This window comes from Takifugu rubripes, chromosome 21, assembly GCF_901000725.2.
Source record: "Takifugu rubripes chromosome 21, fTakRub1.2, whole genome shotgun sequence".
Classification (NCBI taxonomy): Eukaryota; Metazoa; Chordata; class Actinopteri; order Tetraodontiformes; family Tetraodontidae; genus Takifugu; species Takifugu rubripes.
Window position 1 is genome coordinate 10,007,287 of NC_042305.1, and position 18,445 is coordinate 10,025,731.

At 43.7% G+C, this 18,445-nt stretch overlaps 4 protein-coding genes across 12 annotated transcripts; 3 read left to right on the forward strand and 1 right to left on the reverse strand.

The window, feature by feature from the left end:
- Window positions 1–389: 389 nt before the first annotated feature.
- Window positions 390–8,105, forward strand: rassf2a (Ras association domain family member 2a). 6 transcript variants are annotated; one of them, XM_029829194.1, is made up of 11 exons: window positions 390–614; window positions 3,168–3,212; window positions 4,322–4,395; window positions 4,669–4,744; window positions 4,916–5,067; window positions 5,510–5,613; window positions 5,705–5,847; window positions 5,938–6,091; window positions 6,198–6,319; window positions 6,448–6,545; window positions 6,726–8,105. In XM_029829194.1, the coding sequence occupies exons 3-11, from the start codon at window positions 4,343–4,345 to the stop codon at window positions 6,793–6,795; spliced, it is 972 nt and encodes a 323-aa protein (XP_029685054.1). In that variant the 5' UTR covers window positions 390–614; window positions 3,168–3,212; window positions 4,322–4,342; the 3' UTR covers window positions 6,796–8,105. The 6 variants fall into 6 exon arrangements, with proteins under 6 accessions (XP_029685054.1, XP_029685052.1, XP_029685056.1 ...); XM_029829196.1 differs by lacking the exon at window positions 390–614 and adding an exon at window positions 639–676; XM_029829195.1 differs by lacking the exon at window positions 390–614 and adding an exon at window positions 709–1,855.
- A 253-nt stretch (window positions 8,106–8,358) lies between these two features.
- On the forward strand, window positions 8,359–10,832 carry LOC101061144 (shematrin-like protein 2). Its single transcript, NM_001308664.1, is given in 2 exon segments — window positions 8,359–8,396; window positions 9,928–10,832. A coding segment is annotated over 1 exon segment (531 nt). The 5' UTR covers window positions 8,359–8,396; window positions 9,928–9,932; the 3' UTR covers window positions 10,464–10,832.
- A 681-nt stretch (window positions 10,833–11,513) lies between these two features.
- Window positions 11,514–13,909, reverse strand: prp2 (prion protein 2). 2 transcript variants are annotated; one of them, XM_029828967.1, is made up of 2 exons: window positions 13,884–13,909; window positions 11,514–13,486 (listed from the first exon to the last, which is right to left on the reverse strand). In XM_029828967.1, exon 2 carries the CDS (start codon window positions 13,475–13,477, stop codon window positions 12,200–12,202), a length of 1,278 nt encoding a protein of 425 aa, XP_029684827.1. In that variant the 5' UTR covers window positions 13,478–13,486; window positions 13,884–13,909; the 3' UTR covers window positions 11,514–12,199. The 2 variants fall into 2 exon arrangements, with proteins under 2 accessions (XP_029684827.1, NP_001072109.1); NM_001078641.1 differs by lacking the exon at window positions 13,884–13,909 and having other exon boundaries at window positions 12,190–13,515.
- Window positions 13,910–15,241: 1,332 nt separating this feature from the next.
- LOC101079546 (zinc finger protein 37 homolog) lies at window positions 15,242–17,822 on the forward strand. Of its 3 annotated transcripts, none has more exons than XM_029830155.1 (4): window positions 15,244–15,325; window positions 15,520–15,695; window positions 16,088–16,220; window positions 16,518–17,822. In XM_029830155.1, the coding sequence occupies exons 2-4, from the start codon at window positions 15,631–15,633 to the stop codon at window positions 17,757–17,759; spliced, it is 1,440 nt and encodes a 479-aa protein (XP_029686015.1). In that variant the 5' UTR covers window positions 15,244–15,325; window positions 15,520–15,630; the 3' UTR covers window positions 17,760–17,822. The 3 variants fall into 3 exon arrangements, with proteins under 3 accessions (XP_029686016.1, XP_029686015.1, XP_029686014.1); XM_029830154.1 differs by having other exon boundaries at window positions 15,253–15,348; XM_029830156.1 differs by lacking the exon at window positions 16,088–16,220 and having other exon boundaries at window positions 15,242–15,325.
- Window positions 17,823–18,445: the final 623 nt, after the last annotated feature.

An 18,445-nucleotide genomic window follows, 5' to 3' on the forward strand; every position in this document is an offset into this window, starting at 1 on the left:
CCATTTACTCTGTCATGAAAGTGTGATGAGACAGTTCCCGTTAACAATTAAGCTTTTAGTGTAAAGTTTACACTGTAAACTAGCTATAAAATTTAATCCAGATTTCTTTTTTTGAGGGGGGGGGGTGCAGCATAAAAAATCTCCAGTTTTACACAAGAGGCTAGCTCCCAGTATGCCCATATTATATATTGTATCAGATTAAAGTTTTAGAATCGTATCGTTTATTTTGGGAAATAGAAACGATTTAAGGGCGGAACTTGTTTTCCTTTATTAGGAGATAAAATAAACCCCTATATTGGGGGGGCACTGACTTCATTGTGCGTCTTCATTCATCTCTCGTCGCGCGAACAAAGGGGCGTCAGGGTCGCTCTCTGATTGGCTGACAGCCGGGACCCCCGCGAGCTCCGCCGCGACAGATGGACGTCTCGCGCTGTCCTGGATGCGCGAGCGCCGCTGATTGTTTCCGCCGAGGGGAGCGTGTCTGACGGACGTCGGGACTCGTCGTCGTCGGTCAGAGAGGAGAGAGTAAACGGGGAGAAAGGAGGAGACGGAGGGCGGAGGAGGAGAGGGCGGAGGAGGAAGAGGAGAACCGGACAGCCTTCGCCTTCGCTTGGGTGAGCCGAGAAACGAGCCCCCAAAGTGGGGAGGAATGAGACGGAGGCGTCGGTGCAGCTAAGTATGCGGACCCCGACGCTGTCTGAGGCGCTGAATGGGTGTAGTTTTGATAGCGGGACTCTTGTGCGAAACACTTAAAGACTTAAATACTCACGGATTGAAGCCAAAAAGGGCGACGTTCGTTACTTTTGTAAAATCATAGTCGACTCTCATAAAAATGGGGAACATTAGGCGTTAGTCGTTCACACGCGGTGAGACTTGGTTCGCCCCACAGCACTTTTCACGATGGTTCAGTCTGAACGTTTCGGTGAAATTCTGCATGTAGTCACATCTGGGCTGTACCAGTGAGAGCATTTTAATAATAAAAAAAGACGAGTTATGTAAGAGAGAGAGAGAGATCCTTTTTTGGTAAAAATATGATTTCATCTCAAAAAGTTTGAACGTAGCTTGCTTAAATGCTTTTCTCTCCAAGCTTGTAGAATGCTGCGCAAACCCCTGCAATCCTAATTTTACACCCCATGCTTTAGACTTTACAAATAGATGTCTAAATCACGATTTAAAATAGTTTTATTACTAGCTGGGGCTGGTGATTAGTCATAAACAAGTACAGATGCAGGAGGAAGGTTGAGTTTCTGCACATTTATTCAGTTCTGTTTTTGTGACCTCTTTGACAATGGCTGCACAAGTAACAAGACGAAGGAGACACGTTCAATCAGGTTGGGCTAAGGTGTTTTCAGTGTTGCTATGGCAATGGTGACAATAATGAGACCCAGCATTATTGATGTGGAGATTGGCTACTGGTGTCATTGTGATCTGATTGAAGGATCTTTGGATCTTTTCACGACCCATTTCGGAGAAAGGCTGACAGAAGAGGTTCTGAAAGCAGCAGGGCTGGAGGGAAGGACACAAGTTGACATGTGTGTCAATGAAAGGGGGTGAGAGGAGGGGGCGGAAGGCAGGAAGTTGTGATCCTGACTTTTAATCAGCGAGATTAAAGCTTTGACTCTGTTTAGAGAGGAAAGAAAAGTTAAAAGGGGGAAACGGTGGTAAGAGAGAAGGGAAAAATTCCAATTTAGAAAGACTACTATTGGACATTGGCAATTAAATTTCAGAATGTAGGATTGAAGGACACAAGACAAAACATAGCATGAGAGGAAGAAGTCGGAATGAGGCAGAGGAGCATGACTGCAGCGTAACTTGTGGCTATGGCTCAGGGACCAGCTCAAGGACTACACACAAGGTAAATATTGAAGTTAAGCTGGGGAACCTGTAAAACAGTGAAGAGAAAGAGAGATAGAGCAGAGAAAAGGCTACCATAGAAACCTGATAAGAAAATGTGAGGGCACTGTACACAGAAATTTATGGGCTGTTATCCTGAGAAATAGTCTGCAGTCAGTAAAAACAGTGAATATAATCTATAAATAGGAGAGGTCCTCCTATAATTCCAGGTCAGTTTGCTTCGATATATTCTGCTTTGCATAATGTATATGATAATAGAGAGAATTCACCATTTATTAATAATGTAACACAGTACAAGGGTCAACCCATGGCTACTTCTCTGGCCTGGATAGTCGACATGAGCATCATTATGGCATATTTGATGGTTATCTGGAGGCCAAATGAATATCAACAACACATGAATAATCATACAGGAGAAGTAACTGCCGTCTTTGCTAACTGTGATGTCGTCTGTGCAGCCAAGGAAACGCGAACGTTGTCATAGAACTACAGTACGACACCAGCAAACCTTCTACTCATGTTGCAACATCAATATAACACGGAAATATTCCCCAACTCTGTCGTCCGAGATCAGCATCCAAGGAAAACATTGCAAGTGGTGATGGATGTCGTGGTAACAAGTGTATCGACAGCAAATATGTGATTTATAGGAGATGGTCACACCATAAAGAAGATTAGAATTCAGGCAACTGTGGTTTTGTGACCTGGCAGGCCTTTACATCATTGTCTTGGTTGGACTGGCAGCCGCATGTCTGCGTACAGCCATCCTTGACCACGACCTCATGATCTCCATTGTGTTGCTGAAAGGTTAATAAAGGTGATGAAATATTAATATTAATTGCAGGGGGAACAGGGTGATTGGATGATTAATATTTAATTTGTGCCCTTTTATAAGGAACACAGTGTTTCTCAGATTGACAGGTTTTTATCAGCATGCTGTGTTTAATGTTCATGCTGAACATATTTGTGGTCTGATATGGTTGGTGTGACTGTACGGTTGAGAAGAAAGTGCTAAGGTATTAGATGTGACCTGAGCTCTCTCTGCTGTGCCTGATAATCCATCCGTGACACTTGAATTGAGGAAGTATGATGCTGTGTGAAGGCTGCCGTCAGCTTCCTGTATGTCAGTCTGAGTAAAGGAGGAACTGAATAAACGGAAGAGAAGTGTTTCCTTCAAACGCCCACATGCTTCCACAGCTGCTGTCAAATTCATAAGAAAATACGCCGAAATAACCCGACAATTGAGGGATAAAAGGGCTCCTAGCTGGATCTGTGCTGAATAACCTTTTCACTGTTTCTCTCTACATCCACAGCTCAGTTTTTGTGGCGAGTGAAGAGCATCGTGCAGACGTTTCGGGGTAAGATCAGTGGTAGGCCGGCAGTCATACTGAACACGATTCGACAGCTGTCCCCAGGATTATTTATTTGTTGTAGTTTTAATATCATAATTGCACTGGCCCAGCCCAGTTTTGTACTCTGAGTTAAGACCAGCGTGTTTGTAAAGATAAATGACGGACAATACTGGATTTCCAAAGTTACATAACGACTCATAATCCGTGCTTTAGTTTACATTTTAGCGCACGCATGCCCTTGAAAAAGACTCTGATCTAAATGAGACTTTCCCCAGTTCAAATAAAGGAAATATGAAAGAGCGCCCCCATTGCCTGGAGACTGGGACGAGCTCAGTGTCTAAGCAGCTAAAACCATCCGTCTCGGTTTATGTTTGTTGCCTTCTCTCACCTGTTACTCTCCTTCCTGAGGCTCCGGTGTCGAGCAGACCGTTTCCCTGAGTGGGTGCCCTTAAAAACAGCTGCATGTTCTTTAGTGCGGGTGTTTTCCAGCGTATATCTGTGACTCTGGTAATAGAGCGGTGTGATAAAATGGTGATACACTGCTGGTAAGGAAAGTGCAGCTGTTTTGCTTCACCACAGGCTTCTCGTGCAGTCACACAAACTGCGGTGGCCTTTTAAGTAATGTAGTTGATTTTTTTTTTATAATCATGACACAGTTACCATCTGTTTTCAGAAAAACACACTGGTGATAATTGTTTTGCATCCTAAAGATCCCCTGTGCAAAGAGTCCTGTAGCAATCCTGCACACTGAGGAGCTGCTAATGCCACATGTTGGGGCAGTCAGCTGATCAGTTTTATGCCCACATGATGTTGCTGAATGGCTGCATCCTTTCATCGCTGCCCAAATACCATTTTAAGACTTGAAGTGCTCTGTGCAATACACTCTTTTAGTATTATACTGGTTCTGTTGATTCATTTCCAGTTCTGATAGTCTGTCCTTTCACAGCAGTTGTTGACATTTTGCCTTAGCGTGGCAGTCGGTGTCGAACGCAGACGTGATCCCTGTTCACCCTGCACATCTTCACCTCTGCATGCTGGTCGCTGGTCATGAGGAGTCATGAGACTGAATCAGATGGGTGACATAATTAACTCTGTGTTGCTGCTCTGTCTCTCAGCCCCTCCCATGCTCACCAAGGATGGACGAGGCACACTCTGGGGTTCCGATTGGCGAGAACAAGTTCATTAGCAAGTAAGGACCCAATAACTGCGTGGAGATTTTATGAACCTGAACTGCATATGATCGAAGTCCTTCCTGAGGAAAGAAACATCTGTAAGGATATTGTTAAAGGCGCCGAAACTGGCATTTCTTTTAAAACCTAAAGGGGAAGCCCTCAGTTTATGATCATAGTGAATAACTCTGAATAGCTCTGACATGCTATGATGAAATCTATTGATATAGCCTTTTATTTTTCAAGAATGATTCCCATGTTTCCTCTTCACGACTTCACACCTGTGTCTCCAGGGCAGCAGTCCTCTCGCACCTGAAGACATACAACCTCTATTATGAAGGGCAGAATCTTCAGCTCAGGCACAGAGAAGTGTGTATTTCCAGCTTTCTTCATGACTGTTTGTACTTTCCTGCTTTACTGTTCATCCCGTCGAGCAGAACTCTTATTGTCTTACTGTCCTCAGCATCTCATAGGGGTAATAACACCTACTATGCATTCGTATGTAGGGCTGTGTTTTGATGGCAGCTTGTGCTTTAACAGGAAGAGGGGGAGCTGATCTTTGAGGGCTTGTTGAATATCTTCTGGGGTCTTCGACGACCAATCAGGCTTCAGATGCAGGACGACCACGAGCGTATCCGTCCACCGCCCTCCTCTACGTCCTGGCACTCGGGTTGTAATCTGGACAGTCAAGGGTAAGTTGTCCAGAAGGGTACGGTTTCGCCTCGATGCCTGGAAATGGTAAAACACAGGAGGTCACTGGGGGCAGATATAGATTATATCTAGTGTGTCACAGGAGGCAAGGGTTCATTTGGCATTCTTCTTTAGTGTAGATTTAATTCTGTGTGACAACAGCAGGCAGATCATCTGCTGGAGCGTCCTTTGACCAGTCATCCTTTAAACACCTACTATCTCTGGCTGGTTTTGGATTGTGCCTCAAGCTGTTCCAGATCTCATAATCCCATTTATCTGGAGAGGCTATTCCTGTTCCACAGATCACAGGAGTAGCTACATGTTCTGCACAGAAACCACAACGCAGCCTGTAGCAAAAGGAAAGGAAATGAGGTGTTTGCTGTATGTATGCAGAGATTTCAACAGAAACTCCCCTGTTTTTTGAATTTGAAATTCCTCCAACAGCACCGATGCTCAGCAGGTGCCACAGCAGAGCCCCCCCACGGTGGAAGTGACACCACCGGACAGCCACCCAGAGGGTAATGGTGTGATGGAGGAGCAGTCAGAAGGTGATGGGCAGTCTAAAATGTTACTGTGTACTTTACCATAGGGTTCATGTTTGAAGAGTAGAATAAGATTTTCTTCTTTCTATATTGACAGAGGACAGCGAGACCTCTGCTCAACTTCTCAGGACAAAGAGTGATGCCGGGGTCTTACGACGGGGCCAGCGTCGCTCACCGAGTGACCAGAGGAAAATTCGACGCCATCGAGTCTCCATCAACGGGCATTTCTACAACCATAAGGTGATTTGAAAATAACATTCAGACACGATTAGAGTGAAGGGTTGATTTGTGCGTATGCATCCATCCCGTTAATTTATTTCATCCCCTCAGACCGCCGTGTTTACTCCGGCCTACGGCTCGGTGACAAACGTGCGCATCAACAGCTGCATGACCACCCCTCAGGTGCTACGAGTCCTCCTCAACAAGTTTAAAATCGAAAACAGTCCCGATGATTTTGCAATCTACCTCGTTCATGCAAGTGGAGGTGAGTGACGAAGGTTCCACGGATTCCTTCAGACTTCCAGCGTAAAACTAGTACAGTAAGAATCCATTCATGAAGAAAAACATCCTCCTGCGTGTTGGTGTTTCAGAGCGAGTAAAACTGAAGCGCAGCGACTATCCTCTGCCGCTGAGAGTCATGCAGGGTCCATGCGAGCAGGTCTGCAAAGTTTTCCTCATGGAAGAAGACCTCGGAGAAGAAGTGACATATGATGTAATGGAACCTGTCTCAGCTTTTTTAGCCTCTTGTTTTATGCCAGACATTGTGCTCATTGCAGCGTGCAGCCAAAAAATCCTGTGCTGTCGCCTCTCAAACATGTATTTAACTTTTTTTTCCACCAGGTGGCGCAGTACATCAAGTTTGAGATGCCCGTCCTGCAGAGCTTTATCACCAAACTGAAGGAGGAGGAGGACAGAGAGGTCCAAAAACTTCAGAGAAAGTACGAGACCACTTTCAGAGCGCAATCATTCCACTTCTGGTGGTTTCAACATTAAAACACCTCTCCTCTCCTCTCCTCTCCTCTCCTCTCCTCTCCTCTCCTCTCCTCTCCTCTCCTCTCCTCTCCTCTCCCCTCCTCTCCCCTCCTCTCCTCTCCTCTCCTCTCCTCCCCTCCCTGCAGGTATACTTATCTGCGGTGTATGATTGAAAAACAGCTCGGTTGTCTTCCAGAGGGCCCAACGTGTAGGTGATCTGTTCTCCAAAACCCCAGTGAGAGGAACCAAGAGAATTCCAGCAATTATCCTGCTCCACATATCTTCCAGTCAGTCAGCATACATTCAGAACTCACATGTGCGGTGTACGTTTGTGCATGTCTGCTGTATCTTCTAATGAGTCCAGTCATCGTCTGTGCTTTTCTCTCCGTCGTCGTGCACAACAGAGGGAAAAAAAGGCTGTCAGATTCCTCTGTTCTGGGGCAGAAAGAGCCTAAAAATATCCTGTTTTGGTCCCTGCTGCTTTCCAACCTGATGGCCAAAATCGATTCAAAGCACAAAACACAAGAGTGTCCCAGTAAAGTGCCTGATGAAAGGCTGAGAGCACAAACACCTGGTGGGTGGGTGCAGGAGGGTGACTTAAGTTAGAAATGTGTAGTCAGTGTTGAACTGATCAGAACACGGGGCCTCTCAAGCGTGACGTCATTGAAATTCTCTTTTATGCAGCGGCTGTCTGTTAATGTTCCGACGGTGATAACTACCTTTCAAATGAATGTTTACAGTCATTTTATTCCCGAATTTGGAGGAATACTTCCACGTGAAAATATGAGCGTGATGTCTCTTCTATATGTGTACAACAGCACAGATCTGAAATAGTGTGAAAACAAGCACAAAGGCCACTAAATCCCCTTTAATTCTTTATTCAATGGTTTAAAACTGTGAACAGATTTCGAATTAAATTAAATGAAATGTGTCATTTAACCTTTTTTGAGTCTAAACACACATCTGCTCCATTAGACGTTAATTTTTCAATTTGTAGCAGTTTGATTTTGAAGTCAGTTTAGTTATTTTTCATTTATTTTTCGTCCATACAGTGTATTTCTAGGAAAGTTACATGCTCAAAACTTTGAGTTGTCTTCAGTTCTCCGCCCATTTATCCTCATAGGAAAATTTAAATAGCTTGTTGTTGGTGTTTAAATTTCTTAAACAGTAACACTGAGTTTAAAAAGCTTTGTGACAGCTTAAATGTTTGAAGAAGCACAATGTCACGCCAGCTGTGATGGGTGTATGGTGTGGAGTATTTCACAGCATTTCTGTCGGTTTCTGTCTCCTAATGTCGAAAGCTCATCGTGTGTGTGTGTGTGTGTGTGTGTGTGTGTGTGTGTGTGTGTGTTGTACTTCTAGTGCCCATTGAGGTTTTGTGCTTTTGTACTGTAACAACCTATCAGCATTTGAACAATGTCATTTTTTTTCTCACAACAGTTGTTATTTAAAATAAAAATGAAGTTGAGGAACGCTGGCGGTAACCTTCCCCGTGCTGATCACTTATAAATCTCTGCGTTCTGTAATGATGAATCTGTGTTGTTTATTGTGACACATGTCGCAGCGGAAGTTTCCAGAGAAAACGGTCACCCAGGTTAATTGCTGAGGTTAGATAATTGAGTCTAAATTAGAAAGGCGTGCACCCCCACAAAGAGACCCAGGTATTTATACGTGTGTGATGTCAGTGGAACAGCAGCTTAGTGCACTCGGCCAATGAGCTGGGAGGAGACGGTGATCTGGATGATAACGTCTTGGCCTTGAAACACTTCTCACTGGGAACGCGCTGTAAACAAGAAGCACCGTCCAACAAAGCGCAGGTAAGACCGTTTCCTCCCAAAAGACCGACATGTTGTGTGCGTTGCATGTTTGAGAACATGTGAAATGACGTATATGCCCAATTGTTGATATTTGCTGTTTCTTCTAGAATTTGTAAAACGAACAACTGATTCCACCAATGTTGGAGTATTTGAGCGTTGCCATGGGTGGGTTATTGAAGTTGAGTGTGGGGATTAAACTGAATGTAATCACAGCTCGAGTCCTCGTCTAAGTGAACACAGATTAGAGCAGACGCTCCCTGAGGACGACTGGAATGCCACAGACGCATTACTGATATTAATCACACTGTTTTTCAACATATTTATGTTTTCTGTTGTTTAAAATCCAGTATGTTCTTTGTATGAATTAAAAATCAATTTGACATTTGACCGATAAAGTTCTTTAAATAAAAATGAGATTATGTATGCTGAAATTTTAGAAATTCTTACAATTCTGGATCTTCCAAAGATCATAGGTCAAGATCAAAGCCAGGGGGCTTTATTATTTCTACGTCAGTAACAATTGTACACAACCGGCATATTTTTCATGATCAAGTATCAGTATTTGACATGCGGGCCAGATTTTATTCTCTATACAGTCGCACCGATGTTTGATGTTTGGTTATTTTTTGGCTGTGAAGTAAATTTTGTGTTGTGATATTAAAGGTTTTAAAAGTCACAATATTCTTTTCGGAGTTCTAGAATTTTAAATGCAAACAGGTCTAATGTCTAAGATGTGTTTTGTGAGTGGATGTAGTCAAGTGACAAACTTAACATATTCTGCTCATTAGTTTTGATTGTAAAGAACACTATATAAATATAGATTAGTTGATTAGTTCATTAATCTGCTCTGATGTTACGAGTAAACTTCATTAAAGGAAAACAACAGGGGTTTCGTAGATGCTGCAGCATGAATGAAACGGGCCCTGCAGTTCAATATGAATGGGCTTTAGAGATTAAGACGGCTGATCTCAGGTCAGCCACTTTGGCTTTTGGGGATAAAAAGGTTTCACTGAAGCTGGATTACATCATCTGATCTTTGCTTCTAATTTAGCAGTGTAAGAATAACTCAGGGAATGTTGATGGTCTCAGTGTCCAGGTCACAGATTACAGGTACTTTGCTCATATTAATAGTAACAAATGTACCTTTAAGTCCACTAAAATGACAGAACTGGCTGTTGTCTAATTATAATTCTACTCTAAAAATAAGATGCTCATTTCTGCTACAAAACATTTGAAACTTTCTCAAATTCCAATACTTATTAGTAATATATGACAAATATTACAATTGTACTCAAATACATGCTCTTCTGTTGATGTATAGTTTTTCTTATACTTGCTCAGATTTTAAACCATTTAAAAAAAAAAATTAGCAGTATTTGTATGTGTATTGATGCTTTTTCTTGGTGATTTTTTTAAATGTATGAATTGACTACACTATTTCATGCTACATAGTGTGTGTGTGTGTGTGTGTGTGTGTGTGCGTGTGTGTGTGTGCAACAGAGATTAATGTTCTGTGTTTTGTATGATGCAGGAGCCATGTCGTCCCAGCAGAAACTGCCCCTCACGCTGACCCTCTGCCTGCTGCTCCTTGCCTCACTGCTGCCCAGCTCTGAGGCGCGGCGTGGCGGCGGTGGCTTCGGCCGGGGCGGAGGAGGACGAAGTTGGGGTCGGAGCCAGGGCCAGAGCCGTGGCTGGGGGGGCGGCGGCGCCGGCCAGGCCTACAGGCCCGTCCAGAGCAGCAACCCCAGTGCAGGGAAGGTAGCCGGGGCGGCTGCAGCCGGAGCCATAGGAGGGGCAATGATAGGGTCTGCACTCAGCCGTCCTGGGTACGGGTACGGTGGTTATGGAGGGTACGGGATGGGCTATGGAGGCTATGGAGGGGGCTACGGAGGGGGCTATGGAAGGGGTTACGGCTATCCACGAGGAGGATACTCCAATGAGCCAGAGGCTTCGGGAGACATGGAGTACTACTACAGCGGCACGTCCAGCAGCCCTGCCTACAGCAGCATCATCATCATCACCTCCCTGATGGCCTTGCTCATGGGCCACTGGGTGGCCAGCATTTAGAGCTAGAACTCATCTGATGGATTCCATATTATGCCAAGTCTCTCCAGACACTGCAATTAAGATGCCACATTTTTGTGATATAAACCAGTGTTTAATCTAGTTTATTCTGTGGAGGTCCACATAATTTTGACTTTTAATCATGTTTCAATCCACATCAGGAGGTCAGGGTATTTAGATTTCAGCATTTGAGAGCAATAACTTCATATTTTAACTACATTTAATCTTATTTCCTCCTAACTTATTTATTTATTTAGTCACTTTTCAAATCTATTTGCTTTTATATGTTCTATCACCTTGTATATTTTATGCTGCTTTGTAGACCTGCTGTGCTGGTGTTCAACGTTGTGATGTAAATAAAAATAATGTAAACTGGTATGTTTTGGTTTGTTTTGTTCTTACTATTGTGTATTTTGGCGATTTTCTTTCTGGGATTATTTTGAATTTTGATTTCTATTCATTTATTATAATGAATTTTCTACATTTCTGATACTTGAGTAAAGAAAACAGCACATGTGGGAAAGAAATACTGTCATTCCCATTTGAAGGCACATGAAAATACAACATCCACAAGAGCGCAGATATTATATTTAAACCTTACTGATAAATGTGAATAAATGAAAATGGGTTTGACCAGACAACAGTCGGCCCAGTGGATTTTCATATGGGTTCAAAGTCTCATTAATGTTAGATTCTGCTCCAACTGACTAATTATGAAATGTCATTCAGAATTACAGCCCAGTGGTTTTATTGATCGTACTGTGGCAGAACATGAAGCCTTTTATTGATTTATAAGAGGAACTTACAGAGGGCCTACCAAGAGATAAATAATAAGTAATGGCTAAATGATGCACTCATAACGATCAAATGTGGTAAATGTGGATTAATGTTATTTAAAGTCCATTATCACCATCACAGCATTTCAGGTAATGCTGATAATCGTTAGGATTGAGGTTTTTCCTAAATGAATCTGGAGCAACATTCACACAACTGTGAGCTTGCAGCAACCCAAAGGTGATAAATAAAAACAAAAACAACAGAATAATGGAGCAGAGTTCCTCTGGGCATAAACTCACAGCATGGAGCCACCAGCAGGAGTCTGCAGGTCAGCGCCTCAGTGGGCTCGTCTAAGTGGAGACTAAATGGACTTTAACAGGGGAAATTTCTCACTGGCAACAAAGGCTGCAGCATCTGAGTGCAGTTAAAAGGATAAAGACATTTGCTCTTTTCCCAGGAGGAGAAGTGCAATTTGTAGAGCCAGGCTCTCATGTCCAACCAACACCGTTTCTTGAACACATTCTGTATTTCCAGCATGCAATGCAGTTCAGAAGCATACTTTATTAGTCCCCCAAAGGGTGGGGTGATTACCGCTTTTACACTGTTTGGTACACACATTAGTAGATACAAAGAACACATGCACATGCAGTCATTGAGGAGTGAGTAAGGTGTCCTGGAGAAGTGCTCTGAGCATTTGGGGTTGGTACCTTGGGCAAGGGAAAATTGGAAGTGCTCCTAGTACCTCTTCTTCCACCAGTCCAGCTACTGGGACTCCACCCCAGCCCAGTCCCCTGCAGACTGAGGTCCTGCTGCTCCTACATTCATCGGCCAAATCCATATGTGCAAGGATGCAAAGTATTGCAAAACATCAAGACCGCACATAAAAGGAGGGGAGACGTCCCCTTTTCATTTTCCTCTCCTCCCTTGTTTCTTTAACGTTGCTTCATGTGTTAATAAGAGCCTCAGTGCAGCATGCTGCTATTCATTAGCATCAGAAGAGTACTGGTGACCCCCACTAAAACCATCTGAGATCCTGTTTCCAGTCTCTGCGCCCCTCCCCTCATTTCCAAGTACTTCTCAGAGTAAACCATGTACCTCTCCAAGCATTTCCTGAGCTTTATTTGCTCAATAAGTGCTGGATAGCCAATCTCCACAATGCTGACTGTGTCACTGTCACGGTCTGCAGTGGACTCACTGGGAATCTGAGCAGTCGGGGACGGCGGCTTGGCTTCAGGTTGATTTGGATGGTTGGGAGTTGTGGAGGTTGAGGAGTTGTCTGCTGCAGTGTTGTTGTCTGTGTCATTATTTGGAGCTAAAACGGGACTGGAAGGCGTATATAAGGCTGGTTTGTTGCTTTTCTGTTGGTTTTCTTCAGGCAGAAGCTCTATATTCTTCATGCAGGTGTTCATGTGTCTTTCATAGTTTTCCAGGGGTTTACTGTAAAAATAATCTCTGCTGTAGTCGTTGGCATCAGTAGACTTGACCCCGTAGGTCCTGTACATGTAGTGGTTGTAGTAATACTCTTCCTCGGGGCTTTGAAACTGGAAGGGAGGGCGTGGGAACCTTCCCAGCCCGTAGTCTACAGCCATTTTTGCCACAGCCCCTCCGCTCGCTGCCCTTGCTGCAGTGTGGCCAAACCCTTTGGATTCATGGGATGGAGATCTGCCCATGACTTTAACTTTGTCATAAAACGCAGAGCCACGTCGACCACCACGGCCTCCATCACCAAAACTGTTAACATAATGAGGGCTAAGAATTTGGTTGTTTGGATTCTGGTTGATGTATCTACCTCCATAATCATAATACCCTCCCCCATAACTGCCTCTGTAGGGTCCATCTCCTGGTTTATAACCTCCACGACCATGAAAACCATGACCACCATAACCTGGATGACCATAAACACCATAACCATGACCACCATAACCTGGATGACCATAAACACCATAACCATGACCACCACGGCCACCAAAACCTCCTCCATAACCTCCATGGCCATAACCTCCTCCACCAGGAGCGTTGTCTCCCTGCTGCTTGGGGGATCCACTCTCAGAGACGAAGCCTTGATTGTTTCTGTTGCCTGCATTACTGCTAGTTTTGGTTTTCTCATTGTTGGATGAGGAGGACTTATTGGAGCTAGAGCCTTTCCCAGAGGTGCCTCCACTTTTTCGTCCAAGTGAAAAATGGGCATGAAACAGAAGAAGTGACAAGCTGAGAAGGGACAACAAACTGAGCTTCATCATTGCCCTGTGGTGGAGGATAAAGGGAGATGGGAAAGGATCAATTGGAAAGAAGAGGGAAGATTTTCCATATGACAATAGTTAACATTATGTTAAAAAAAAATGTAATTATAACCATAACCAAACCTGTCCATGAATCTGACCAAATTGTAAAAATGATCACTGCAACACAAGTCTTGACAAAAAAACTTAAAGCATGTTGTTCAGCACATTTTATTGAGACAAAGTAAGAATGGCCCCGCTTATCCAACAGCCATTTGATTAATTTACAGATTTTTCCACTATAACTTGATTGCTGAGATTAATGCGAATAAAAAATAAATTTAAAAAAATAATTTCAGGAAACAGCATAAATGAAATGTTGATTTCTCTTCAAAACAATAGTAATATTTAAACAGCCTTACCCGAGCCAACGACGGCGTTAGTTTTCTCGTTTTATTTGTTTTCTGGAGGCTGGATGAAGATGCTTTCAGGCTGGAAGCTGTGAACGATGAGAAGAGCTCTATATCACATTAGACCTGACGTCATGTTGGGGAGGGGTGTGGGTGATACAGACCCTTGGAGATGTGGGCGTGTTTATACACCATAATAACACTAAATAAAATTATGTTACAGTGACAATCACACACTGTGTGTAAGAGTGTTTTGCATATTATTATATGGTTGTTGGATTATTAAAATCTGTAAATAAGTTACAATATTTAGCTCAAGATCCTTAAAGTGAAAGACATGAGTGGGACTCGAGGCTGCTGGGTGAGGCGGCAGGTTATGGACTAGACAGAATCGGGGTGCTTCTGGAGGGATGTGCGGATGGATCCGGCTGGGTTTTATATGCTTCATTCCGAGCTGAGATCGGGTAAGAAGCTTACAGCATTACAGATTACAGAGGTGATGGACTTATAGCTGCCAAGGTTGCATACGTACAGGTTTGGACATGAGTTATAATTATAAGCCAACATGTTGCAAGTATACGTAGCTGAGACAAAGGCAAAGTTGTCATAAACGGTGGTTAAACGAAAGGTAGGCATGCTTGGGGTTCAAAGGTTCCATGGCTTTGTTCTGTTGAGAATCAGGGCTTTGGAATGATGTGGGATCTCTGAGTGGCCTTTCTTCCCCCCCATTAGGGGGCAATCACGCATCACTGGACTTCATCTGGTAGGGCTTTTGTACAGCCGCCCCCAAATGTCTGATTTGAGAACAATTGACATCCAAAGGGCTGATCCTCTGTGTCGCTGATCTCGGGCAGCTGGGTGAGCTGGGTGGCAGGCGGAACATACGTCTTGACTATAACCTTGACGGTGGCTGTGCAGTCCCCCTCCTCGTCTACTCCCAGGTGGGTGATGATTATCCTGCTCACTGGCCAGAGCGCACGAGGAAGCTGTGGGTCGACTATCAGGACCACCTGTTCTGGAGCAAGCTGATTCTCTGCCTGCCATTGAATGAACATTACTGAATATTGTTGAAATTCTTGATGCAAAAATATCATAAAAAAGGTCTTCAACATGAACAGCTTCATCTTTAGGCTTTTGAAATTCCTAGAAGTTCAAAACACACGAGAAATCCGAACAATAATGTGCAACTAACTCTTGATATAAAACTAGCTATTCAGGGAAAAAATGTTAATTTAATTTACTATACACTGTTTTATTAAAATCAAATATAGTCTATGAATGAACTGATATAGTTTCGAAAAATTCCGGAACGAATAGTAGGAACTTTCCCCCCACCGGGCATTAGAAAAACGTGACAACCAGCGGAAGTAAATAATACACCCGCAATATTTGCTGCACCCTTCTTCCAAAACAAACAAAACGAACCAGGGTTTCCATGACTGAAGACGGAGAACTATATGTACGTGAACATTTAAGACATATGTAAGCGGATAATTACACCTTGAAATTTTATATTTCATACTATCGCTGAGCATTTGTTTAGAAACGCAGGCTAATGTTGGATTGGAATTGCGCAATAAAATTAAGCAGTGTCGGTGAGCAATATGATTTTATTTGATTTGATTTATGTTCTTTGTGATTTTAACCCATCTGGTTGAGGACCACGGGGACTCTACAGTCGATGCACCCAGACCAGCTAAAAAAATTACCCATACATCCACCTTTATAAATTTATAAAATCTGGTCACATCCATATTGACCAAAATGTCATGCTCAGCGATCGGCTGTACAAACAGACACTCCAAAGGGTCAGCGCTTCAATTTTTCAGGTAAGTGCTGGTTTTGGTGCTTTGATAAAATAAATCTGAATGATCAACCATGTTATCCTCACAAACTCGCCTGCTTTACTAACTACAGCACTGCTGAAGTCAAATGCTCATTTATTCGGTGCTGCTGTTTTTAGAAAGCCACCCGACATTAATTGAAGAGGATGGTCTGAGAAAGATCTCTGTTTCTCTTTTAAACTATGCACATGTCCATCTTTATTCGCACGTAATAGTTCAACACTATGGGGTTCACGTACACAGTTATCTTTAATCTGCCTGATACAAACCGATCATCTACAATAACATTTGCATTATTTGTGCATCTACAGTGGTGCTACATTATGTTGAAGTTGTTGGTACTCAGATGGTCTTTGCCGGATTCTTATTTTAAATAGATTTCCTTTGCGAGATGCTGACAGGCTGAAACAGTGGTTGAGGAACGTCAAGAGAGTCAACTGGATTCCTTCTGATGCATCACGTCTTTGCAGTATGCACTTTGTGGACAACGATTTCTGCATGAATGAAGGGGTACAGATATGTCACATCACATCAATCAAAGGATGTCTAGTTGCTGGTCCAGTGACACATTTGAATCTTGCTATAGCTTGTCGAATTAAATCTTAAAAACTAGTCGATTAAGTTATTTGAAAATATATCCTAGAGACACATGACATGAGGACACATTTGAGTCCTGTTTATGTCCTCCTTTAGAACTTTATAACCCATTTTTTATAGTGTAAATGTTGGAAGTTTTGTATTACGCTATAAGTTTTAAGGAGGAAAAAACATGCCTATGAAAGTATTGTGTTGTGTTTTCATCAACAGGGCCAGAGAAGGCTGAAACACACTGCTGTTCCTACCATTTTTAACACCCCGCCACATTTATTCATCAAGCTGGCGATCAAAAGGAGTTTGTGTGGGGTTGTTGACATGAGCGACAGTTCGCTCTCCCCGCATCTGCTACCTGACAGAGGTCACAGTACTGGCATCCCTTCTGTGGAACCTCACACTGCCATGACTCTGAAGAGCATGATGTTTGTCTCTGACCAGCAGTGGGCTGACCGGGACCGAAACATCCGTCTTGACCGGGAGCAGCCAAGTGCTTCGCTGACTAAAGAGGAGGAAGAGGAAATCTGCATCAGTCCAGAGGGAAAGCGGCTAGCACTGAAGCAGGAACCTGATGCATCGCTCTTGATTCCTACCAGTCAGGGACGTGGCCACCTGCTCCTGTCTCACCTCTCTGATGAAGATGAGACGAAAGACCGGAAGCAGACGAGCGTGGGCGATGGAACAGAGGCAGAATCTATGGAGAGCCTTCACAAGAACGAAACCCACAGCTGCAACGTTGCGCACAGCTCCAACTTTTTAGTCTTCCACACTTACTCGCTCCCCTTATCGGAGTCTTTTGAATGTCAAATGTGTGGAAAGGACTTCAGGTCAGAGTGCAGACTGAACGAACACGTGATCATTCACACAGAGGTGAAACCCTTTAGTTGTGACACCTGCGGAAAAAGCTTTAGGAACTCCTCGTCTCTGAGCGCACACCGGAGGCTCCACGGTGGGGAGGAACCGCACTCTTGCACAGCCTGTGGGATGTGTTTCAGGCGCCGATCTAGCTTGACGGTCCACACGAGAGTGCACACGGGGGAGAAACCAAATTCCTGCAAAACCTGTGGGGAAGATTTCCCATTCGCGAGCACCCTGAACTGTCACTTGAGAATCCACACGTGCGACAAGCCAAATCTGTGCCACAAATGTGGGAAAAGATTCTGTCAGAAGAGACAGTTGATGCTCCACACGAGGGTTCACGCGGGCGAGAGGCCGTACCTGTGCAAAACCTGCGGTCTGAACTTCAAGCGCAGCGACTCGTTAAAGATCCACATGAGGAGACACGAGAGCGAGAAGCCGTTTTCCTGCCAAAGATGTGGGAAAAAATTCAGAGCGAGGGGCTGTTTGACAACCCACACGCGGAAAATCCACACGGAGAAACCGTACCGCTGTAAGCTCCGTGTGGAAGAGTTCTCCGACCGTTTAGCCAAACACATACGGCCGCATGCAGACAACTAGCCTCCCATTGGCTGATTTTAACAAGTCATAAAAATAAATGCAGTTCATGTTTGAACATGTGCAGTTCCTGTTTTTTTGATTACTTTTGCTGTCATGTCATTGCAAATACACTGTGATGGATACAGCACCTCTGGACAGATGTGGAATATTGTGGACACAATTATGGTCAGGCTGCTTCAGCTGTGTCTTAATGAACAGGAGACGCTACATTTGCTTACATGCCCATCAGCATTAACATCATCTCATTATTCATACCCATAATAAGGCTTTATTACTACTCTGACTTTGAGCATTTTGCTCATATTTAAGATTATTGTGTTCTGTGTGCTGGTTTATTACGTCATCTATTAACTTCTTGTTGAATCACAACCTGGAGGTGGACTGTCCTGAACCACATCGTGAGCCACACTATGGCGCCCTCCTGTGTGTAAACGAGGTATGATTTTTTTTGCTTGTTTTATAAACTAGTAAACGTTTATAATCCTTAGAAAACGGTTTTTAGGACAGCAGTGAGTTCTCTAACCGCCACAGTCAGCTTCCCTCTCTTTGAACCCCTGTGACCCATAAATTCCACCATGAATAGATGGTTTTATTAGAGCCTCTTCTTCTGCCTGTTGATTGGATCAGGGAGAGGGGGTGGAGGTCGTTTCATACACACACACACACACACACACACACACACACAC